The sequence below is a fragment of the Misgurnus anguillicaudatus genome, chromosome 25 (genome assembly GCF_027580225.2).
Source record: "Misgurnus anguillicaudatus chromosome 25, ASM2758022v2, whole genome shotgun sequence".
NCBI classification, from domain to species: Eukaryota; Metazoa; Chordata; class Actinopteri; order Cypriniformes; family Cobitidae; genus Misgurnus; species Misgurnus anguillicaudatus.
In genome coordinates this window covers 27,525,998-27,550,747 of record NC_073361.2, presented here as the reverse complement: position 1 = coordinate 27,550,747, position 24,750 = coordinate 27,525,998, and the positions used below count along the sequence as shown (strand labels likewise).

At 39.2% G+C, this 24,750-nt stretch overlaps 1 protein-coding gene across 1 annotated transcript in view; it reads left to right on the top strand.

Moving 5' to 3' along the window:
• The window catches only part of cubn (cubilin (intrinsic factor-cobalamin receptor)), a 47,199-nt gene that overhangs the window by 11,201 nt on the left and 11,248 nt on the right, over positions 1-24,750 (top strand). Inside the window, exons 12-49 of the mRNA XM_073864187.1 lie at positions 128-246; positions 1,270-1,504; positions 1,619-1,800; positions 1,882-2,044; positions 3,877-4,067; positions 4,141-4,297; positions 7,162-7,340; positions 7,413-7,578; positions 7,756-7,981; positions 8,066-8,196; positions 8,298-8,484; positions 8,559-8,719; positions 10,188-10,369; positions 10,450-10,606; positions 11,154-11,341; positions 12,585-12,744; positions 15,094-15,275; positions 16,322-16,496; positions 16,946-17,127; positions 18,415-18,571; positions 18,662-18,778; positions 18,888-19,001; positions 19,091-19,219; positions 19,297-19,429; positions 19,507-19,712; positions 20,020-20,201; positions 21,034-21,226; positions 21,306-21,503; positions 21,582-21,728; positions 21,824-22,014; positions 22,152-22,320; positions 22,481-22,655; positions 22,748-22,926; positions 23,016-23,225; positions 23,312-23,452; positions 23,865-24,046; positions 24,177-24,348; positions 24,430-24,627. Coding sequence (XP_073720288.1) covers positions 128-246; positions 1,270-1,504; positions 1,619-1,800; positions 1,882-2,044; positions 3,877-4,067; positions 4,141-4,297; positions 7,162-7,340; positions 7,413-7,578; positions 7,756-7,981; positions 8,066-8,196; positions 8,298-8,484; positions 8,559-8,719; positions 10,188-10,369; positions 10,450-10,606; positions 11,154-11,341; positions 12,585-12,744; positions 15,094-15,275; positions 16,322-16,496; positions 16,946-17,127; positions 18,415-18,571; positions 18,662-18,778; positions 18,888-19,001; positions 19,091-19,219; positions 19,297-19,429; positions 19,507-19,712; positions 20,020-20,201; positions 21,034-21,226; positions 21,306-21,503; positions 21,582-21,728; positions 21,824-22,014; positions 22,152-22,320; positions 22,481-22,655; positions 22,748-22,926; positions 23,016-23,225; positions 23,312-23,452; positions 23,865-24,046; positions 24,177-24,348; positions 24,430-24,627 — 6,516 coding nt within the window. The remainder of the gene's footprint in view (positions 1-127; positions 247-1,269; positions 1,505-1,618; positions 1,801-1,881; positions 2,045-3,876; positions 4,068-4,140; positions 4,298-7,161; positions 7,341-7,412; positions 7,579-7,755; positions 7,982-8,065; positions 8,197-8,297; positions 8,485-8,558; positions 8,720-10,187; positions 10,370-10,449; positions 10,607-11,153; positions 11,342-12,584; positions 12,745-15,093; positions 15,276-16,321; positions 16,497-16,945; positions 17,128-18,414; positions 18,572-18,661; positions 18,779-18,887; positions 19,002-19,090; positions 19,220-19,296; positions 19,430-19,506; positions 19,713-20,019; positions 20,202-21,033; positions 21,227-21,305; positions 21,504-21,581; positions 21,729-21,823; positions 22,015-22,151; positions 22,321-22,480; positions 22,656-22,747; positions 22,927-23,015; positions 23,226-23,311; positions 23,453-23,864; positions 24,047-24,176; positions 24,349-24,429; positions 24,628-24,750) is intronic.

The following is a 24,750-nucleotide window of genomic DNA, read 5'->3' as shown; positions in this document are numbered from 1 at the left end:
GGTTTTGTCAAAACCATGGTTATTTTGTGGTTACCATGGTTTTACTACAGTAACTATGGTTTTTTGGTTTTAACTGTAGTAAAACCATGGGTAATTTTGTAAGGAACGATGTGTATGTGTGTGTTAGAATGTGGAGGGGTTTTGGAAAGTCCAGCCGGGACGTTCAGTTACCCCAACAATCCTGGAACTGGGGGGTATGATCATCAGGTCAGCTGTGCCTGGGTCATCCGAACCGACCCCAGCCAGGTAAGTCAAATCATCCATCACATGATTTTTTTTAAACAGGGCCAAAAAAAAATAATCAATGAAGCCATTGAAGCGAATCAAGTCAATGAAATAAGAGGTTTGGGTGGTTGCATAGACATAGCCGTGAAGTTGGATCCAAGTTTTTTTGAAAACATGCTAATTTTCCAGCTTCCATATTTCCCATAGAGTTAAACATTCGATTTTTACCGTTTTGGTTCTATTCAGCCGATCTCCGGGTCTGGTGGTACCACTTTTAGCATAGCTTAGCATAATCCATTGAATCTGATTAGACCATTAGCATCGCTCTCAAAAATAACCAAAAAGTGTTTCGATATTTTTCCTATTTAAAACTTGACTCTTCTGTAGTTACATCATGTACTAAGACAGACAAAAAATTGAAAGTTGTGCTTTTCTAGGCCGATATGGCTAGGAGACTACTTTCATGCGCTGTGTAATATCATTGCGCATGCTGCAGCCATGTTACGGCAGCAAAGTTCTTGATTATTACGCCAGAATGAGAGTATAGTTCCTAGCCATATCTGCCTAGAAAATCACAACTTTAAATTTTCTGTCGGTCTTAGTACACGATGTAACTAAAGAAGAGTCAAGTCTTAAATAGAAAAAATATCTAAACTCTTTGGTTATTTTTTTGTGTGATGCTAATGGTCTAATCAGATTCAATGTATTATGCTAAGCTATGCTAAAAGTGGTACTGCCAGACCCAAAGATCGGCTGAATGGATTCCAAAACAGTAAAAATTAAATGTTTAACTCTAGGGGAGCTGAAAATTAGCATATTTAAAAAAAAAGTGGAGTGTCCCTTTAAGATCTAATCTGACAAACAAGCAATTAGTTAGGACTAATAAGTCTTACTATTTGGATTTAAATGAGACCAATCTAAATAGTTATGATCAGTCTTGAAGAAAAAATACATGGCTAACTTTTAGTCTTAGATGTTCATGCAACCGGCCAAAGGTCTTGTGCTTATTGTTATACATTAATTTTCCTAATCTGTTCTTCCCAGATTCTGCGGATCACATTCCCTTTCTTTGACATCGAGAACAGCGGCTCCTGCAGTTTTGACTTCCTGGAGGTCCATGATGGTGATAGCGCCTCCTCCTACGTGATCGGAAAATACTGCGGCACGGCCGCACCAGCCGAACTCTTCAGCTCCCATAATTCTCTGTACTTCTGGTTCCGCTCTGACCATTCGGTCAGCGGCCGTGGCTTTACCGTGGCTTGGCAATCTCAGGCACCAGGTAAACCAGGAACTGGTCTAAATGAATGGGATTTGATGAAGCTTCATAATTAATAACTGTTCTGGTCCATCCCATTGTGATGCAAGTCTTACAATATACATTTTGGTCTTTCAGTGTGTGGTGGAGAGTTGACGAATTCATATGGTGACATCAAATCGCCCGGTTACCCTGGTAACTATCCACCTAATCGTGACTGCTACTGGACAGTGAATGTAAACCCTGGTCTGCTAATAACCTTTGCATTTGGGACCCTAAGCCTTGAACACCATGATAACTGCAACTTTGACTACCTTGAGGTACGCAAAGCCACCGAAAACTCTTTATTCACATCAAGCCTATAAATGTTAAATAGCGTCCATTTCTGGCTTTGTATTGAGATCAGGGATGGGCTGCTACCGGAGGATGCGGTTCTGGGAAAATATTGCAGTACATCATCGCCACCACCACTACAGACAACAGGACCAACCGCATGGATCCACTTTCACTCGGATTTTAGTATCAGCGATCGAGGATTTCACATAACATACACTACTTCCCCATGTAAGTAAAAGCTAAAGTCAAAACAGACATGTTAAATATTAGGTTTAAAGATTTACACTACAAAAAATTATTTTCAAGAAATAAATTCTTAGTATTTTTGTCTTGTTTTCAGTAAAAAATATCTAAAAATTCTTAAATTAAAATGCTTTTTCTTGTTGAGCAAAACAACCCAAGAAAATGTGTCTAGTTTTTAGACCAAAAATATCAAATGTAAGTGATTATATGCATAAAACAAGCAAAAAAATCTGCCAATGGGGTAAGCAAATTATTCTTGATTTTTTCTTGAATTAAGTGTTTAAGAAAAATGTTCAAGATTTTTTGCTTACCCCATTGGCAGATTTTTTTTTGCTTGTTTTATGCATAACATCACTCAATTTGTATATTTTTCGTCTAAAAACTAGACTTATTTTCTTGGGTCGTTTTGCTCATCAAGAAAACGCATCTTAATTTAAGAATTTTTTGATATTTTTTACTCAAAACAAGACAAAAATACTAAGATTTTTTTCTTGAAAATAATTTTTTTGCAGTGTAGTTGTACTTCTGTACTGTGCACAGCCTTAGGCCACTATGTCGTCAGCTGATTTCTTGTTTTTGCAATGGTATAGTGAGCATATATAATTATTTCTCAGTCTCTTTATTAAAAAAACAACCAAAAAATACAGGACAATTTTGTAATCTCTTAAACCTATAAATGAAATAAAATCCTAATTTCTAAGTCTAATCCAATGACTTCAGTGTTTTCAAGAGTCAAACAAAGGTCACACCTTATACAGAATTTTACCTAAAAAAGGAAATTTTTTCCTGAATTTTTTTTTTTTACATTTTTCATGCATATTTTTTCTATTTTGTTTGTATCTTAAAGGAAAACAGCACCGTTTTCAATATTTTACTTTGTTCTTACCTCAACTTAGATGAATTAATACATGACTATCTTTTTTGAATGCGTGCACTTTTAATCTTTGTACAGCGCTTCTTGAATGTGTTAGCATTTAGCCTAGCCCCATTCATTCCTATGGCTCCAAACAAAAGTTTTATTTTGTGTCACCATACTTACTCGTGTAACTACTCATGTAACAGTCTTTAAATAGGGAAAACATGGGAGTGTTTGGTGGCTTCTAAATTCATCCCTGTTTGGAACCATAGGAATGAATGGGGCTAGGCTAAATGCTAACACATTCACGAGGCACTGTACAAACATAAAGTGCTCGCATTAAAAAAGATGGGTATGTATTAATTCATCTAAGCTGAGGTAAGAACATAGTAAAATATTGAAAAACGGTGGTGTTTTCCTTTAATAAAGAGAGTGACTTTTTTTATAGATCTACATTTAAACTTTTTAAAACTGCTAAACATTTGCTAGATGTTAAAACCTGTAGCACCATAGACTTGTGAGTGAGGCACAACATTTTGCTCCTTTTGTATATCTCCGCATAAAGGAGAATGTCAATAAAGCAAACATGAATTTAAAATTGAACAAATGTATATCTAAAGAGGATTTTGATAGTACCTTCACATACCCAATAGGATGTAAATGTGAACATTACTTGTTTGCAAACAGTACTATGATTATGTTTAAATTATTATTGGTAATTCAGTAACCGAATGATGGTTGCACAAATCAGTTAAATGCATCCATCCGTGGTATGCTATCCTTTATATGCACTCATAAAATGGTTTATAGGTGTTTATATAACTATTAAACGTCAAGAGTCACATTGCAAATGTTATGAACCCTGATGCACTGGGTCCATAAAACGAAAAAGCTAATTTTCTTGCAATATTGCTTTGGGACGGACTGTCTGAATGTAACGTAATTCACCGTATGTCATCAGCTGACCCAGGCTGCGGCGGCGTCTACACGGAGACCGAGGGAATCATCATCTCTCCCAACTGGCCGAATAACTACGCTCACAACAGGCAGTGCATTTATATCATAAGAATGCCACAGAATGAAGTGGTGGCCCTTAACTTCACCCACATGGATATGGAGATTCATAGCGGCTGTCTTTTTGACTTCGTGGAGGTATGATTTCTTTGGGTATGTGTGTTAAATGAATGTAAAGTACTTGCTAGTATATAAGCAACTTCTTTATCAGGTTCGAGATGGAACTAGTGAGACTGGCCCACTTTTTGGGAAATACTGTGGTACCACATTGCCAGCACCCATTTTGTCCTCCACCAATGCACTCTGGATTCGTTTCCAATCCGACGACTCTGTGTCCCGAGCTGGTTTCAGGGCCACATATGAACTTGGTAAGAGACCTAAATCTCATTTTTGGGTATCACTTTATTTTGGGTATCAACAAACTCTCTTAAAGGATTAGTCCATTTCCTTAAAAAAAATCCAGATAATTTACTCACCACCATGTCATCCAAAATGTTGATGTCTTTTTTTGTTCAGTCGAGAAGAAATTATGTTTTTTGAGGAAAACATTCCAGGATTTTTCTCATTTTAATGGACTTTAATGGACACCAACACGTAACAGTTTTAATGCAGTTTAAAATTGCAGTTTCAACGCAGTTTCAAAGGACTCTACAATCCCAAATGAGGCATAAGGGTCTTATCTAGCAAAACAATTGTCATTTTTGGCAAGAAAAATAAAAAATATGCACTTTTAAACCATAAATTGTCGTCTATCTCCGATCCTGTGACGCGCCAGCGCAACGTCACGTAATTGCGTAATGCCATGAAAAGGTCACGTGTTACATATATGAAACACACATTTGCAGACCATTTTAAACAATAAACTGACACAAAGACATTAATTAGTTTAATTCAACATACAACAACGTCAGAACGGTCCTCTTTCTCAACACTTAGAAACACTGGGGTGTAGTTTCAATACGTCATCCGTGACCTCTTGACGTGATGACCTATTGCGTGAGGTCGCACTGGCGCGTCAGAGGACCTGAGATAGACGAGAAGTCGTGATTTAAAAGTGCATATTTTTAATTTTTCTTGTCAAAAATGACAATCGTTTCGCTAGATAAGACCCTTATGTCTCGTTTAGGATCATGTAGAGTCCTTTGCAACTCCGTTGAAACGGAATTTTTAACTCCATTAAAGGACAAGTTCGGTATTTTACACTTAAAGCCCTGTTTTCAGATTGTTTATGATGAAATAGAACGGTTTTGACTGAAATTTCGACATATGCGGCTGCCCAGAGAATTTTTGGGTGTTTGTGTTTCAGCTTCTACCTTTACAATGGGTTTAATGGTGCACTGGAACAATCCTTCCTAAAATGCATTAAACTTTCGTTTACAAAGACGTGAAACTCAACGAGTGGTCAGGGGTGTTCACTGATATGCTCACACAAAAATCGCTGCAAAATACACATTCCAACAGGTTTTATCTTAGTTTTTGCCAACTCCATTGACTTGTATTAGTTGTGCTGTGAGTTACGGTATTACTCCGCGCCGGGAACTTTGTTTGTATTCTTGCAACTGGCAATGGCGGATTAGCGCCACCAACTGGGCTGGAGTGTCTATTATTCAAGCTCTAAGCGGAAGAATGTACGGGTGTGGGGCGTTTGGAAAAATAGGTCCACAAGTTAACAACGAATGCTAAAACAGCTGTTGGAAAGCATCTTTTAACGCGATTTTTGTGTGAGCATATCAGTGAACACCCCTGACCACTCGGTGAGTTTCACGTCTTTGTAAACGAAAGTTTAATGCATTTTAGGAAGGATTGTTCCAGTGCACCATTAAACCCATTGTAAAGGTAGGAGCTGAAACACAAACACAAAAAAATTCTCGGGGCAGCCGCAAATGTCGAAATTTCAGTCAAAACCGTTCTATTTCATCATAAACAATCTGAAAACCGGGCTTTAAGTGTAAAATACCGAACTTGTCCTTTAAAACTGTTAAGTGTTGGGGTCCATTAAAGTCCATTAAAATGAGAAAAATCCTGGAATGTTTTCCTTAAAAAACATAATTTCTTCTCGACTGAACAAAGAAAGACATTAACATTTTGGATGACATGGTGGTGAGTATTATGAGTAAACTTATACACCTAACCCCTACCCCATCCCCAACAGTCTACTAATACTCAACTAGTAGAGTTTGTTGACATGTAGGTGCCGCACTTACAGTATAGTCAACAGAATGTAAAATGGGGACCATCAAAATAACACGTAACCTCATTTTTATTTCAAACCAACAAAATAAACATGACATTAAACAAAATATGCATCCAACACTGCTAGTGCTTCACTTATCCAGCTTAAAATCTTGACCATATGGTCCATTTTATTTCAGCTACAAATCACACATTTAGACTTGCATGTGTTCATGTAGCTCATTTGGGTAGTGCATTGCATTAGAAGCGCAAATGTCATGGGTTTAATTTCCTGAGAACACACATACTGATAAAATGTATACCTTAAAAGTTGCTTTGGATAGACGGATCTGCCAAATGCATAGATGTAAATGCAAATGCATGTAAGCTGCTTCCTAGTTTTGTGTGCAGTGTACAGACAATGTGAAGTTTCCTGCTTAAAGGATTAGGCTATTTTCTTTAAAAAATTCAGATAATTTACTCACCACCATGTCATCCAAAATGTTGATGTCTTTCTTTGTTCAGTTGAGAAGAAATTATGTTTTTTTGATTAAAACATTCCAGGATTTTTCTAATTTTAATGGACTTTAATGGACCCCAACACTTCAGTTTATTGTTTAAAATGGTCCCCAAATGTGCGTTTCATATATGTAACATGTGACCTTTTTACGTCATTACGCAATTACGTGAGGTCGCGCTGGGGCGCCACAGGACCGGAGGAAGATGAGAAGTTGCGGTTCAAAAGTGCATTTTTTTATTTTTCTTGCCAAAACTGACAAACGTTTCGCTAGATAAGGCCCTTATGCCTCGTTTGAGATCATTTAGAGTCCTTTGAAACTGCAATTTTAAAATGCATTAAAACTGTTAAGTGTTGGGCTCCATTAAAGTCCAGTAAAATGAGAAAAATCCTGGAATGTTTTAATCAAAAAACATAATTTCTTCTCAACTGAACAAAAACAGACATCAACATTTTGGATGACATGGTGTTGAGTAAATTATCTGGATTTTTTTAAGAAAATGGACTAATCCTTTAAGTCTGTTGAACTGTTTATCTATTTAGCCTGTGGTGGAACCCTCTCTGGAACCGGTCAGATCCGCTCACCCCTCCACCCTAATCCATATCCCCATAACAAAGTGTGCGAGTGGGTCATAAACCAACCCATGGGCTACGTGGTCACTCTTAATTTCCTCACCTTTGACGTTGAAGGAACCGGCACGTGTTACTTTGATCATGTTGAGGTACGTTCGTTACCATTAGGCTAATCGGCCAACATACAGATTAGATGTTAACGTTATCGTCTGCATTCCTAGGTAAGAGATGGTCCCAGCGCAAGCTCTCCTCTGATTGGCAGTTATTGTGGAACCGAGGTGCCTCCCATGTTGCAGTCTTCCCAAAGATCCATGTTCATCCAATTCAAAACAGATGCTTCCGTCTCCAACCATGGTTTCACTGCTGAGTATGGATCTGCAGAGCAAGGTACCCTACACTGCTTTGTTCAAATACAAAATTTTAGTGATCTGAATGTGTTTTGAGGCAATCCCAGAATGCATTGCAGAGTACGAAGCTTTAGCTTGGCAAATCAAAGAGAATAGATCAGGGGTGTTAGGGTGTTGTACGATCGAGCCCCACAATGGTTTGTGTTTATTTTTAAAGGTTGTGGAGAGACACTCACAGAGCCAACAGGTTCATTCACCAGCCCAGGTCATCCCACCGTGTACCCTCACGGAGCCAACTGCACTTGGTACATCTCTCTTGACCCTGGCAACCTCATCCGTTTGTCATTCACAAGCTTCAACCTGGAGTACCACACCAACTGTGATTATGACTACGTGGATGTCTATGATAATGGTACCGCGCTGACCGGCACCCTTATGGGCAGGTAGGAACCTGAGACAACATCTGAGATGTTTTAAGGGTGTGCTACACCAGGGATCTCAAATGCTGGTTGTCATTCTCTGTTCAGGTTCTGTGGGCATTCGGTTCCTCCGTCTCTAACAAGCACCGATAGTCTGATGACCGTCCTGTTGGTGTCTGACTCGAGTCTTGCCGCCGAGGGTTTTTCAGCCACTTATGTCTCAATCAATGCGACCACAGGTACACTTTTATTGCAGTCACTCGATACAAAAATCATTTGTTCAAAGGATGCATAGTGAAGGTTGGAACTTGTGTGCTTTTCCTTTACTCTACACATATAGACTGCAGTGCTGTTTTTACGTCCCCTACCGGACAATTCAACTCCCCCAACTACCCAAGCAATTACCCAACCAATCGGGAGTGTGTCTATAAAATCATAGTGGAAGTCAATATGCAGATCATGCTTAATATCACAGATTTTCTGCTAGAGGCATCGACTTCCTGTTCCTTCGACTATTTAGAGATCAGGTAAGAAACATAAGCACTAACTTGGGACATATTTTGGTATGTTACTTTTTGAAACCCTTTTCTTTCATTAACAGAGATGGAGGCTATGAAACATCCCCTCTGATTGGTAAATTCTGTGGAGTAGTTGCCCCTCCCATTATAGTATCCCATAGTAACAGGCTTTGGTTGAAGCTACGATCCGACAGTGTGCTCACCTACAGGGGGTTTGCTGCTCACTGGGATGGTACACAGACAGGTATGCATTTATTTTTGTATTGTCAAATATTAAATATTTTTTTTTGAAAAAAGGCTTATTTTCCAGCTCCCCTAGAGTGATATTACGCAGTGCCCGAAAATAGTCCCCTGCTATTGAAAGTTACCAAGGGGACTATTTTCTGGCGCTGCGTAATATCATACACCTCCTGCAGCCATGTTACAGCAGCAAAGTCCTTGATTATTACGCCAGAATAAGAGTATAGTTCCTAGACATATCGGCCTAGAAAATCGCAACATTTAATTTTCACTTTAAAATGCAATTTGTAGCGTTTGCATCTCTATCGCCATCTCTGGTGAAACATAAAATTGCAGGCTTCTTTACAAACTTATCTTTTTGTTTGTCAGATGAGCTTATAAATAATTTTAAAATCGTACCATTGTGAATTGTGTTTTAAACACTGATTTCTATAATATGTTTTATATAAATTATAATATTTCAGGATTGTTAAAGGGGACATATCATGAAAATCTAACTTTTTCTATGTTCTATCTTCTAAGTTCTATAATTGGGTCCCCAATGCTTCTATCAACCTAGAAAATGTGAAAAAGACCAACCAAGTAACTTAGTTTTGGTAAACCATTCTTTGCAAGTAGGGTTATAACGATTAATCGCGTGTCCCATAAAAAATGCCTCTGAAATCGATTCAGAATCGATTCTGTGTTTCATTCACAGCTTGTGGGTGTACCACGGCATTTGGTCATTAGAAAGTCCTTATCAATCTTAAATCATTATGAGTCGGGGTTGTTTATTACGTGCATTTTAAAAAAGCAACACTTGTTAAACAAACTCATTCAAAATATTCTTATTATCATGAAAATACCTGAAACAATTTGGAGAACAGCAATATAAATATTCCTATAGACATTTCCTGGAAAAGCGTTTGTAATGCTACTTCTTCTGTGGCACAAAGGGAGTTTCTGCACGAGAGCGCCCCCTGGCTTTGTGATGTGCCGGGATTTCGCCGTAATTCATTAAAATTCATTCATTGAGTAAACGCACATTTGCACGATTAATCATTGCAGCCCTATCTGCAAGCATGTGAAAAATTGAAATTTGGCTCCCCCTGTGATGTCCGAAGGGGATCCTATTATAATAATACCACCCCTAAATCTGCACTATCCACCCACGGCACTGTCATTTAGTGCAGAGAGCGAAAATTATTGACAGCACAATTGAGCTTCATTTTCAACAAACCACCATTATGGTGATCAGTGTTTGATTTTTGCTCAGACCTACAAATTGGCAATTTTAACGTGCTATAATAAATTGTTTATATGATATTTTAAGCTAAAACCTTACATAAGTACATACAATTTATTTGACATCTTTAAAAAGTCTTGTGAAATGTCCCCTTTAACATTTCTGAACCCTGACTCCAGTTGCGCTTCAGTCCGGCAATCTGTTCAGAGCTTTTGTCTGCAATATGTTTTGTGTATTTCCGCCATAGGTTGTGGTGGTACCTTGACCACCAGTGTCGGAGGTTTTACCTCTCCAAACTACCCGCTGCCCTACCACCCCAATGCCGAGTGCTACTGGCACATCAAGACCAGCGCTGGAAGTACGGTGGTGCTCAGCTTTGCAGACTTTCACCTGGAGTCTACTTACGACTGCACGTTCGACTACTTAGCGGTCAGACAACGTTCTCCTAGACAACTTTCTGTTAGAGAGTCCTTCATATTGTACTAAGCTTGATTATTATATCTAACCAGGTTTATAATGGAAACAGCACCAATGCTCCACAGTTGGCTAAGCTGTGTGGAAATCAGATTCCTCCACCCTTCCACTCATCTAAAGAGAATATGTACGTGAAACTGCGCACAGACAGCATCTTTCACACAGGCGGATTTCTGGCTAACTACCAAACCAGTGAGTTGCACAAAACCCAAGCATGCACACATCAATTCCCTATCAAACAACAAACTATTGCACATATCTAGAAAAATCCTGCCTTTGTTATACTTTGAATACTATGGTATTACCATGCTATATGTACAAAAATAGTGAATAATGAAACCAGTGTTAGATATGTCAGTGAATAGTAAAGTATTACAGTGGTCTATCTAGCTGGTGGTTAAGTTCACTTACAGACTAGGCTGTATATCTGCTGTTTTGTCCTGTTTTAATTATGTTTATAGAGGTGAAATGTCACAGTTTAGAGCTCAGTGCAACACTATTTATCTTCCTTTGTGTGATCTCTCAGTCATTCCCCTTTTATTCGACTCACAATGGTCGCATGCCTACATGTTTCCCAGACTCTTTAACTTTACCGCAGGGTCAAATCAGGCTCCACTTCATCGCAAGATGGCTCTTGTATAAATGCATTTCTGCCTTATTTTTTATTTTGAAGCTATGCATCATGAGTCAAATAATTTCCCTCCCATGACATAAATCACGTTTGCCATTTTCTGTTTAGTTTGCAATGGTGTGCTGATCGCCAATCAGTCCCGGGGAAGGATCGAGAGCTTAAACTTCCCCAGTAACTACCCCACTTATGCCAACTGTAGCTGGACCATCCAGGCCTCCATGGGCAACACCATCAACTACACCTTCATTGCTTTTGAGCTCGAACTACACACAAACTGCGCCTATGACTATGTGAAGGTGAGCAGCATATGTTGCCTACGGTAATATTTTTGGGACGCTCTATAAGTTTGTGTTTCTCTTCAGAGGGGTCAAGTAGTCCAGTTCACGCTGGATGCTTTGTCATGCAATTACACTACATTGATTTACTGGCAAAGTCTTTACAAATTCACAAAGGGCCTTTGAGTTCCTCTCAGTTCACCCATCACCATGGAGATCCAAACAGTGATGACATCATGGGACCTTTCGGAGAGATGGAGGTGTTTTTGAGCTCGCTGGCATTGCTCCTGGGAAATGCTAAACTTGCAAATGTTTTTATAAACATGCATTCATACCATAAATCTTATTGTTTTGGTATGCAATGACTTCTGTGTTATGGAATGAAAAAGTTTGAAGGCCCTTTTGCCAGAAATAGCACTTAGACTGTGGTTTAAACTTTTTGGCATGCTTCCCCCTTGGGTAGGGTATCTCAAAAATAGTGAATATACTTCTGAATAAACATTGTATATTAAATGGACATTCCACTTTTTTTGAAAATATGCTCATTTTCCAGCTCCCATAGAGGTAAACATTTGATTTTTACCATTTTGGAATGCATTCAGCTGATCTCCGGGTCTGGCGCCAGCACCCCCAGCATAGCCCAGCACAATCCACCGAATCCGATTAGACCATTAGCACTGCGCTAAAAAATAACCAAAGAGTTTGGATATTTTTCCTATTTAAAACTGACTCTTTGTAGTTACATCGAAAATAGTCCCCTGCTATTGAAAGTAACCAAGGGGACTATTTTCGGGCAGTTCATAATATCACTACGCCTGCTGCAGCCATGTTACATCAGCAAAGTCATTGATTATTACGCCATAATGAGAGTATAGTTCCTAGCATATCTGCATAGAAAATCGCAACTTTTAATTTTGTGTCGTTCTTAGTACACGATGTAACTACAGAAGAGTCAAGTGTTAAATAGGAAAAATATCCAAACTCTTTGGTTATTTTTAGCGCAATGCTAATGGTCTAATCAGATTCAGTGGATTGTGCTAGGCTATGCTGGGAGTGCTGGCGCCAGATCTGGAGATCAGCTGGGTGGATTCCAAAATGGCAAGATTCAAATGTTTCGGGGAGGTGGAAAATTAGCATATTTTCAAAAAAAGTGGAGTGTCCCTTTAAGTCTATCAATCAACGAAACATGATGATGGCTGCTTGCAGTGCTTTACTGTAAAGACTATGATTTTGACTAAATGAACCCTTTATGTTTTGGGTCTAGCTGTATGATGGTCCGAATGAACAGGCTCCTCTGATTGGTTCATTCTGTGGAAACACGCCTCCACCGGCCAACACCACCACAAGTGGCAACCTTCACATTGTGTTCCGGTCCGACTATATAATATCATACAAGGGCTTCCAAATGGACTGGTACCAGAATGGTAAGATCCAAAACACACAAACCAGCCCCACTATTGTGAAAAAACATCTGATCATGTGTGAAAATTAAATACTCTTTATAAAGATGTCTGTAAAAAAAGAAAATATTACATGCAGAGTCATTGCTGGGAAGCCAGGTGTCAGTGACCGAAAGTCTCTTGAGTGATGATGTCATTGGATATCTGAGAATAATAGCAGCCCTAATGGGCAAAGCAGTGACATCATTCTAGAAAGGCTTCATTGTGATTGGCTAGTTAAATGTAGGATTCCTGCTCTGATTGGTGAGGGAGAAAGAGAGAGCTGAGATCAAGTGATAAATGAATGTAAGAGGAGGGCAGGATCCACTTCAGATAGAATTTTAAGGTTTTATTTACGCTGTATGCATGTTTAATAGCACATGTGTTGTTCATACACATTTGTTTTAGGTATAACAACAGGAGAAAAGAGGCTACAAGCTCCCTCAAACTGATCTGTTTTGTGACTGTGAGACGTTGAGTCACGGTGCCAAAGGGTGTGGACTTATTTTTAGAGTGAGAGAGAGAGAGAGAGAGAGAGAAAAAAGAGAGATTTGCTATTCTGGAGGCACACTGGAATCATGAATCATTTATGCACTGCTTTTTAAGATGATGTCATTTTTCCATGGATCATTTTGTGGAAAAATTATATTATGCAATGTGCTTTGTGAATAGCTCTTTTGTACAGCTGTGCAAACCTTTGTGAGAAAGAAAAACAACAGAGAAATAAGTACAAAGCAATAAGATGCAAGGAACACACTTTTCTGTAGGACGTGCAGTTGACAAGAAACATTTTCTTAAACTTTAGTTTTTTAGATTTTACATTTCATGTAAAAAATGCCAAAATGAAAACACTGCAAAAAATGACTTTCGTACTTAGTATTTTTGTCTTGTTTTCAGTAACAATATCTAAAAATTCTAAAATATAAATCAATGTCTGCAGCGTCCAGGAGTCTTTGAGAGGACAATCAAAGGGTGGAGCTATTTTATTAGATGACACTGCAAAAAATTCTTACTTAGTATTTTTTTCTTGTTTTCAGTAAAAACTGTATCTAGTATCTAAAAATTGTAAAATATTAATTAATGTCTGCACTGCAAAAAATGATTTTCAAGAAAAAAAATTAAGATGCTTTTTTGATGAGCAAAATCACCCAAGAAAATAAGTCTAGTTTTTAGACCAAACATATCAAATTTAAGTGATTTTGTGCATAAAACAAGCAAAAAAAATCTTCAAATGGGGTAAGCAAAAAACTCTTTTAACATTTTTCATAAACACTAAATTCAAGAAAAAAATGTGCTTACCCCATTGGCAGATTTTTTGCTTGTTTTATGCACAAAATCACTTAAATTGGATGTTTTTGGTTTAAAAAATTGATTTAATTTCTTGGGTCATTTTGCTCATCAAGAAAATGCATCTTAATTTAGGAATTTTTATATATTTTTACTGAAAACTGTTATTTTTTGCAGTATGAGCTATTTTATTAGATGGCTAAGCATGGACAAAACATATTCATTGCAAAAAATGACTTTCTTACTTAGTATTTTTGTCTTATTTTCAGTAAAAATATCAAAACATTTCTTAAATTAAGATGTGTTTTCTTGATGAGTAAAATGACCTAGGAAAATAAGTCTAGTTTTTAGACAAAAAATATAAACTTTAAGTAAATTAGTGCTTAAAACAAGCAAAAAAATCTGCCAATGAAATAAGAATTTTTTTTCATAAACACTTAATTCAATAAATTTTTTCTTATTCCATTGGCAGATTTTTTTGCTTGTTTTAAGCACAAATTCGCTTTAATTTGTAAAACTTATTTTCCTAGGTATTAAAAAATATTTTTACTGAAAACGAGACAAAAATTCTAAGTAAGAAAGTCATTTTTTGCAGTGAATATGTTTTGTCCATGCTTAGTCATCTAATAAAATAGCTCCACCCTTTCATTGTCCTCTCAGAGACTCGTGGACGCTGCAGACATTGATTTATATTGATTAGGGTGGAGGGGTGGAAGAATGAATCTATTCTGACTTTACTGAATATCACGTTACATTAACCACAGTTTCTTTTAATTTTTATGGTGCCTGCTCTCTTAAAACGAATGCTAATGTGTCTGATAGGCTTTTATGGTAGACACATTTTCACCAAACTGTCATATCTACACTTGCAGAGTTTTGCACTTGTTTTAAGTATGAAAAAAGATGAATAGAATATTACATTGGTGAAGACAAAATAATAGATAAACCTCAGATGTACTCATGAGGTCATTACATCTGCATTTATTTTTTAATATGTAACTCTGTTTAACAACCAAAGTCAAATCATCTCGCTGTCACCCCCTGCAGGTTGTGGCGGGGAACTTTTTGGGCCCTCTGGTTCCTTCAACAGCCCGGGTTACCCGAACAGATACCCAGAAAACCGTGAGTGCATCTGGCATATCCAGACCAGCCCTGGCAGCAGCATCTCCATCACCATTCTTGAGTTTGATGTGGAGTATCACCCCGACTGTAACTATGACAAGCTGGAGGTACAAACACAATGTTTAAGTCTCTTAAACACTCACATACTTTAACTGTCGATTATTAACATATTTGATTATTATATTTAAAAATGATCATGTAAGAAGGGTAACTACAGTCAGGTTATGTGTATATGTAATGTACACAAATGTGTGTTGGTGTGTTGTGTGTTTATGCCATACTGGCACCTGTCAGTGGAAGTGGGTTTTGTATAGAGCTGTGGAATGCTGATCTGTACTACAGTGAATGGAGCCAACCAGGCAGAAATTAACTGGAAACCAGAGCTCAGAGACGGGGTTAGAGATTTATATGACACATTTGTAGATTCCACATTTGTAGTGAAAAGTGTTATTAAAAATGATGTGTAAAGTCAACACACCAAAGCTCCAAACATACAATAATTTTATTTTATTTTTTATTTTATTTTAATTAGTAGACTATAATACATGCAATGTTTTAAAGGGGACATTTCATGAAAATCTGACTTTTTTCATGTTTATGTGCTATAATTGGGTCCCCAGTGCTTCTATCAACCTAGAAAATGTGATAAAGATCAACCCAGTAACTTAGTTTTTGGTAAACCATTCTCTGCAAGCATGTGAAAAAATAGCTCATTGAAATTTGGCTCCCCTTGTGATGTCAGAAGGGGATAATACCACCCCTTAATCTGCGCTGTCCAACCACAGCACTGCCATTTAGTGCAGAGATAAACTCATTTGCATTTAAAAGGACACATCCAAAAATGGCACATTTTTGCTTACACCCACTTTACAAAGTGGCAATTTTAACATGTTAAAATAAATTATCTATATGGAATTTTTAGCTAAAACTTCACAAACATACTCCGGGGACACCATCGATTTATTTTACATCTTAAAAAGACCCCTTTAAACAGCTTATGCTTTATTAAATCTGTTTTTACATAGACAATGTTCTTAAAGTCTCCAAGCTCAATGATATGCCCTGCCAACATCCTGTTTTAATGCGAAATTAGTTGAAAAAGACAAAAAAGGCATTCTTTCAAGTATGTAAACATTTCCTGACCTCTGTCCAGGTGTATGGAGGGCCTGACCTGTCCGCTCCTCGATTGGCCCAGCTCTGCACCACACGCCCTCCCAGTAATCCACTACAGGTGGCCAGCACTGGTAACAGTATAACGGTTCGATTCATATCTGATATGTGGGTGAGCGGGAAGGGCTTCAACGCAACATGGCAGGAGGTCCAAGGAGGTAAAGTTTTATGTCCGGTGGTGGCCGGTGACTTCTTTTTCGAGGGCGCACGATGCCCGTCATTTGTCTGGCTTGTCAGGTCAAAATAAGTGCCTGCTGCAGATGCTTGGAAGGGGTTTATGATAAAAGAGACGCTCACGTTTGCCAGATACTCACTTTAGAGTTTAGTGTTAAATTAGTGTCTTGCGAGTATTTTGTGAATGTGAGCGTCTCTTTTGTCATGGACCCTTTCAATGCTTGTGCAGCAGGCACGTATTTTGAAATGATGCACATCATTTACATGCCGCAACAAACACATATTTTGACATGACGAGCAACACACATGACACTCCGAACACATATTTTGAATTTGCTCCCCTCAGAAGAGAAGTCACCGGCCGGCACTGTTTATGGCCATTACATTTGCATTTTGAGCTTTTTGTTGATAAACCTACCTTTCTGAAAATCAGGATGTGGAGGGGCTGTCACAGCCCCTAGTGGAGAAATCCACTCTCCTCAGTACCCCGGCAATTACCCTGACAATTCGGACTGCTCCTGGACCATCACGGTGGATGCAGGGCACAGAGTATTCTTCAACTTTACCGATCTAGACATTGAAGTTCATTATTTATGTGACTATGACTATGTGGCTGTAAGTATTTGACCTTGGGATGACATTCATGCAATGCATTTCTGCATTTAGATTTCATAAGTTGTAGCAACTAATCTCTTGTCAAGTTAAATAATAGTAAGTTTACATGACTTGTAAATCTGAATTGATACAACAAAATAATTTAAGGCAGCAAAGATTTTTTACAATGTGTGATATCAATTTATCAGACATGCATTTGTTGTAAAATACGAGTTGCTGATCTTATTTACGCATTTTGCCGACGCTTTTATCCGAAGCGTTCTTTCAAGCAGTTTTATTAGTATGCATGTTTCATAGAAATCAAATCACTGCTTACGCAATGCTCTGCTAACTGAGCTACATGAACCTCAACCAATTTATGGACAAACAATCACTTAAAGGATTAGTCCATTTTCTTAAAAACAATCCAGATTATTTCCTCACCACCATGTCATCCAAAATGTTAATGTCTTTTTTTGTTCAGTCAAGAAGAAATTATGTTATTTGAGGAAAACATCCAGGATTTTTCTCATTTTAATTGACTTTAATGGACCCCAACACTTAACAGTTTTAATGCAGTTTAAAATTGCAGTTTTAAAGGACTCTAAACGATCCCAAACGAGGCATAAGGGTCTTGTCTGGCGAGGCGATTGTCATTTTTGGCAAGAAGAAAATGCACTTTTAATAACTTCTCGTCTTCCTCCCACTGTGTGACACGCCAGCGCGACCTCACGTAATTGCGTAATGCCGTGAAAAGTTCACGTTAAACACATTTCCGGACCATTTTAAACAATAAATTGACACAAAGACATTAATTAGTATCATTCCACATACAACAACGTCGGAACGGTCCTCTTTCTCCACACTTGTAAACACTGGGGCGTAGTTCGCATTCGTCATCCGTGACCTCTTGACGTCATGGCGTATTGCGTGCGGTTTCGCTGGCGCGTCGCAGGACCGGAGGAAGATGGGAGGTTGTGGTTTAGAGGTGCATATTTTTTATTTTTCTTGCCAAAAATGTCGATCGTTTCGCTAGATAAGACCCTTATGCCTCGTTTGGGATCGTTTTGAGTCCTTTGAAAAGGCAACTTTAAACTGCATTAAAACGGTTAAGTATTGGGGTCCATTAAAGTCCATTAAAATGAGAAAAGTCCTGGAATGTTTTCCTCAAAAAACATAATTTCTTCTCGACTGAACAAAGAAAGACATCAACATTTTGGATGACATGGTAGTGAGTAAATTATCTTTTTAAATTTTTTTTTTTTTATTTAAGAAAATGGACTAATTCTTTAAGTGTCTTCTCTCCAGATCCATGATGGTCCACATGAGTCGTCTCCTCTCCTGGGTAAAGTGTGTGGCCTTTCTAGGCCTGATCCTATTATATCAACACAGAACGTCATCCACGTTCGCTTCAGATCAGATCAATCTCGAAACCATAAAGGTTTCAGCGCCAGGTTCTCAGAAGGTGAGTGTCATCACTGATTAGGAATCCACGCAGTTATGCTGTGGTTTGTTTCACTGTTAAACATCATTGGTCCCCTTTTCCGATTTCCAGCATGCGGGACAACTATAATAACTGATGATGTGGGCGGAGCTATTGCATCTCCCCGCTATCCATACACTTATCCACCCAATCAGAACTGTACCTGGATCATACTGGCACAGGAGCCATGTAAGTCAGCCATTCATTCCTTTGGAACTAAAATCTCAAGGTCAAAATTATTTATTTATTTATAATCAAATGCAGATTTTAACAGATGCTATTCCTAAATATTTTTCAGTCAACCATGTGACGCTGTCCTTCACTGACTTTGAGGTGGAGATGGTGTCTGGTAACTGCTCACATGATCGTGTTGAGATCCTGGATGGAGACAATTATGATGCCCCATCTGTTGGTAAAGACATGTCATCTATGAGTAAACGTATAACATTTTGGACTCTCAGTTATCATACTAAGTATCCTTAAATGCTTAAATTTTTCAAGGTCGATATTGTGGGTCTGAATTACCTCATCCAGTCACATCGTTCAGCAATGCCCTTGTGGTGAACTTCGTCTCAGATTCTTCCATAGCAAAGAAAGGTTTTAGGGCAACCTACATGGCCTCAACCTCAGGTTACGTTTTATTATTTATTTTAAAATAAATATGAATTGTAAAATCAGCATTAAACTGTAATTTAGGAATTTTACAGGTTGTGGTGGACATCTATTAATGGAATCAGGGGCGTTTAACAGTCCAAACTATCCTGATGTATACCCACCTAATGCGGAGTGTGTGTGGACCATCACCAGTTCCCCTGGGAACCGCCTGCAACTGTCCTTCATGTAAGGATGCCACATCAATCGTACACATGTACACAATAAATAAATTCCCAAAAAACGTTATTAACTCTATTATGTAGTATGTTCCAGCTTCAGCAGAGTACCGATTGCAGTAATGACTACTTGGAGATTCGTGAAGGTCACTCTACTGGCACTCTGGTTGGCCGTTTCTGCGGTGACTCTCTTCCTTCCAACTACACCTCCATAGTTGGCCACATTTTGTGGATCAAGTTTGTCTCTGACTCTTCAGTGAGCGGTGCTGGATTCAGAGCAATATTCTCCCACTGTGAGTACAAAAGATTGATTTTTTTAAAGTGGATCCAACCTAAATATACTGTTAACCAGCTCAGCTAACCCTGACTGGTGAAGTTGGTTGGCAAGTATGATACAGTAATTCCGGTAAAGCTCCTTAACCAAAAAGTCTTGATAAGGTCCTGGTAAGGATGGTTCAGGAAGGCATGAGGGGGGAAGTGAGCATCTGTTAATCAATTGCATTATTAGCATCGTTTCTCTCCCTAAAAGTGTCTTGCATAAAAGATAATGATGCCTATGTCTCAATATATATCACAGTTTCATTGTTTTTCCTTCCTTAGTGTACGGAAATGAGATCACAGGCAGTTCTGGCCAGTTAGCTTCCCCTCTTTACCCACGCAACTACCCAGATAACGCAGACTACCGCTGGACCATCACAGTGAATGCAGACTCCTATGTGCAGATTCACTTCCTGGAAATTGACATTGAAGACATTTTCGATTGCTATTATGACAAGCTAAAGGTCTGCAACATTAAATGACATAGCAGTTTAAAGCTGCAGTGTGTAGATTTTAGCGGCATCTAGTGGTGAGGTTGCGAATTGCACACCTCCCTTTCGAAGCACATAGAGAAGCTACGGTAGCCGTCACAGGACAAACATGTCATCATCTGAGACAACGTGGTGGCAAACGCGGTCCGTAAAACAGTTTGTCCATTTAGGGCTACTGTAGAAACATGATGGCGCAAAATGGCGGCTTCCATGTAAGGGGACCCGCGGTGTATGTAGATAAAAACAGCTTATTCTAACTGTGCCTTCACACCGCCACCGGCGAGAGCGTCAAAGTAGCCGTAAGTCATTCATTTTCAATAATAGCCGGCGGCGAGCCCCGTCGAGCGCGTTATGTACGGCGTGAGCATCGAGGAGAGTTGAAATCCGCTTAACTTTATGGTAATGAGCTATGACGCGGCTTGGTGGCAACCAATCGGAAGGTGGAAACGTTCGCCGGCAACCAATCGGAAGGCGGAAACCTCCGCTTGAGAAGATTCCAGAGAATGCATTCAAGCATCAGAGCGTCCGCTAAACCTTTTCTATAGCGTTGATAGTAGGGCAGCCAGAGCTTTTATTGACGCTCTCGCCGGTGGCGGTGTGAATGCACAGTAAGGTAATAAAAACAATACAGTTCATTATATAAGGTGTTTATACTCCACTGAAGACATAGTTATCTATATTATATTGCATTGCTGTCAAAAGAGCCTTCTAAAATTACACACTGCACCTTTAACAGAAAATAAGTGTAGACGGGTATATTAAATAATTGCCGTTTGTAAGGCTCAATGCACTTCATCTTCCCTAGATATTTGATGGTCCAAACACCCATGCCTACCTGCTGGGTGAGTTTTGCGGCCTGACCCTGCCCAACCCAGTGAGAAGTTCAGGTAGCACTTTGACTCTTGAGTTTAAATCCGACGATGTTATTGGAGGAAAAGGCTTTCTTATCGAGTGGACGGCCGTTCAAAATTCTGGTCCTTTGCCTACTATAGAGCCAGGTCAGTTCAGAACGCAGTAGAAATACGTTTCCCGGTTCTTGTGTTGCTGTTAATTTTGTTTTTCCGTTAAACTTTATAGGAGCATGTGGTGGAGTACTGACGACAGGAGACACACCCCGGTTCCTCTTTTCTCCTGGTTGGCCTGAGCAATATCAGCCTAACCTTGAGTGCTCATGGGTAATCCGCTCTCCTGGCTCTATTGTGGAGTTTAATCTGCTTTCTCTTGAGATTGAGGATGAGATTTCGTGTCTGCACGACAGCCTGGTCATAAGAGATGGTAGGCTTTTTGTCATATAAAGTGAATTTTACATAAATACCAATTTACGACTTAATCTCACGTATGCGTTCTTGTAAGGTGACACCAATTTATCTCCACTGATTGCAACCATTTGCGGGCGGCAGCTGCCTGGTTCTCTTCACACAACTGGTGAAGCAATGTTCCTGCGATTTACCTCTGATGGCACCATTAATGGAGGAGGGTTCAATGCCTCGTATACCAGAGGTGAAAAACAACTCTTATGAACCATTATCATACATGATAAAATCCTGAAATGCAAATAATTATATTAATAATAACGACATCGACCTCTCAATCAGGTTGTGGAGGTTTCATCCATACGGACAGAGGTGTTATAAGTTCTCCCCAGTACCCACAGAACTATAAGCCCTACCTGAATTGCAATTGGGAAGTATTGGTCACTCCAGGGTTTAGGGTGTCCGTGACATTCCAAACCCCCTACCAAATACAAGGCTTTGGCACACAGTGCAGCACAGGGGACTACTTGGAGGTGAGATACTATAGGGGAAGATGTAAGATTGAAACCCCTTTAAAAAATAACTTTAATGAAGAGGACCAATTTATCTTGCTATTTTGTGTCTAAGGAGACAGTTTAATAGTTACTTCTACTAAAATATTTTCCATTAGTTACGAAATGGACCTGATGGCAACTCACCAAGTTTGTCAGGGCGTCTCTGTGGGACCAGCCCTCCATCCACACTTCAAACCACAGACAACGGCCTATTTGTCCACTTTGAGTCAGATGCCTCAAATGAGGCTAGTGGTTTCAAACTGGTATTTGAGGCCCATAGTTCAGGTGAATACTTCATTAATATTAGTTAATACATACAAAACAATCTGGATGCCTGCTCCTAAAAAGATTCTGGAGGCCGGTTACAATAGACATTCACAATTTTCTTCAATGTTCAGTAGTGACTGAAATAATAGTAGTAGTAAATCTCTATGCTTTTGTCCAGCTTGTGGTGGTGTTATTGGGCTGAATGATGGTGATCCACCAGGGTACATTACATCTCCTAACTATCCATCAAACTACCCCCAAAATATTGATTGTGTGTGGATAGTCCATGTTCCCAATGGAGAGGCTGTACAACTCGACTTTGAAGATGATTTCTACATTGAGCCTCATACTGGGTATATAAATATGAATATATTTGGAACAATCAAAACTTTATATTGTTGCATCTAACCATAAAAAAACACATTTATCTTAATCTTCCTCTTAGATGTCTTTATGACTACATTGAGATTCGTAATGGCCCCACATCGGATGCTGACTTGATTGGCAGGCTTTGTGGCAATACCCGCCCATCTACACAGCATTCAACGGGCACCACCATGTATATACGATTTCGAACTGACACAAGCATCGCACATATTGGTTTCAAAGCCAAAGCCTCTATCGGTAATCCATGCTACACAAATCCCTAACATTCAAATCTTGTTTACATTTTCATTATCTCAATGGCTCAAAGCATTTTTTACCCTACTTAGCTACATGTGGAGGCACTTACATTGGTCAGAGTGGTATGATCAAAAGTCCAGGTTACCCAGATTCACATTATCCAGACAACTCCAACTGTGAATGGTACCTGGAGGGTCCCACTGGACATTATCTGACCCTAACTTACACCACTTTTGACCTCCAGAGCTCCACTGACTGCACCAATGACTTTGTGGAAATCCGTGAATACAACGCCTCAGGTTTGAGTTCTCCAATTCACAAAATCCAGGTGGTTGAGGGTGTTATTTGGTTGTACAGGTTGTTCATCAAGGTATTCTCTCCCTAGGTCGTCTATTGGGGAGATACTGTGGAAACAATGTTCCGACTCCCATGGACACTGCAGACAGTTTTGCATACGTGAGGTTTGTCAGTGATAGCAGTGGAAATGCAGCAGGGTTCAGCCTGTCATTTGAAGCCAGCGTTGAAGGCAAGTGCCAATTTATCTTTAAAGCATCCGATTGGGGTTTTGTACTCTACGTTAAAAACTAAGGGGTGGTGACCTGGATGTTGATGGTTTAATTGATGCCAACAAGGCATAATCCAGGGATGTTAATGAATCAGTACTGCTTCTTCCAAAGTGTAGATCCAACCCTTATAAACACACCTGAAAGGAATAGCTCTAGTGGAGTAGTACTTGAAGATCACAGGCCAGTGCCCTTGAGCAAGTCATTTGAACCAGAGGTTATGAGCATCTCTAGGTGAATTGTCCTAGCAAAAGTGTACTTTAAGGTGCTCCGGACAGAATTGTTTTCTGAATGGCTGCTTTTATAATTATGCAGTTGGTTTTGGAGTAGTAACCATGACTAATTGATGATAACAAGACATTGCTCTTCTTGTAGAGTGCGGAGGGGATCTGAATGCACCATTTGGGACCATATCATCTCCCAACTACCCAAATCTGTACCCCCACAGCCGAGTGTGTCACTGGAGAATCACTGTTCCTCCAGGTCGTAGGGTTACTCTAACCATCAATGACTTGAGGCTGGAGGACCACGATGCCTGCCTATTTGACTATGTGGAGGTAAGGTGGTTGATGCATCAGGCATTAGACAATCTGAATGTTACATGAATAATTATTTTTGTATTGAAGGTTATAACATTAGCATGTATATGTGAATTAAGCTTTGTTGTTTTGACTCATCGGTTGATAGGTCCGTAACGGTTTGGCGCCAAGTGCCCCTCGATTGGACCGTTTATGTGGCACAGTGCCTGCTGGTACTCAAATGAAATCTTCGGGGAATACTATGACCGTAATTTTCGCCACAGATTCATCAGTGTCTAATGGTGGATTCACTGCAGATTACTCCTCAGAGGAAGAAGCAGGTGAGATCTTAAGTGTAACGTAAAACAGTGAGATTACCAATGAGCATTCATATTCCTGCTAAATCCCTACTGTTTTGTTAGTGTGCGGTGGGATACTAAGTGAACCTGGCAACTTCACCTCACCGGACTTTGGCATTGGAAACTACAGCAACAACTTGAACTGCGAATGGCTGATCCAGAACCCAAATCATGTGAATTCCTCAATTGTGATATTTATAGACAGCCTCCATCTAGAACATCATCAAACCTGCGAGTGGGACTACTTGGAGTTCAGACTGGGTGAGGTTTATAGCACCACTTTTATTTATGACCATGATGCTGTGTTTTTAGCTTAGATGGTAGTGCACATTATCCAATCTATCACGCAGATTAACTAAATTTGGCAATAGAAGTTGATGCAAG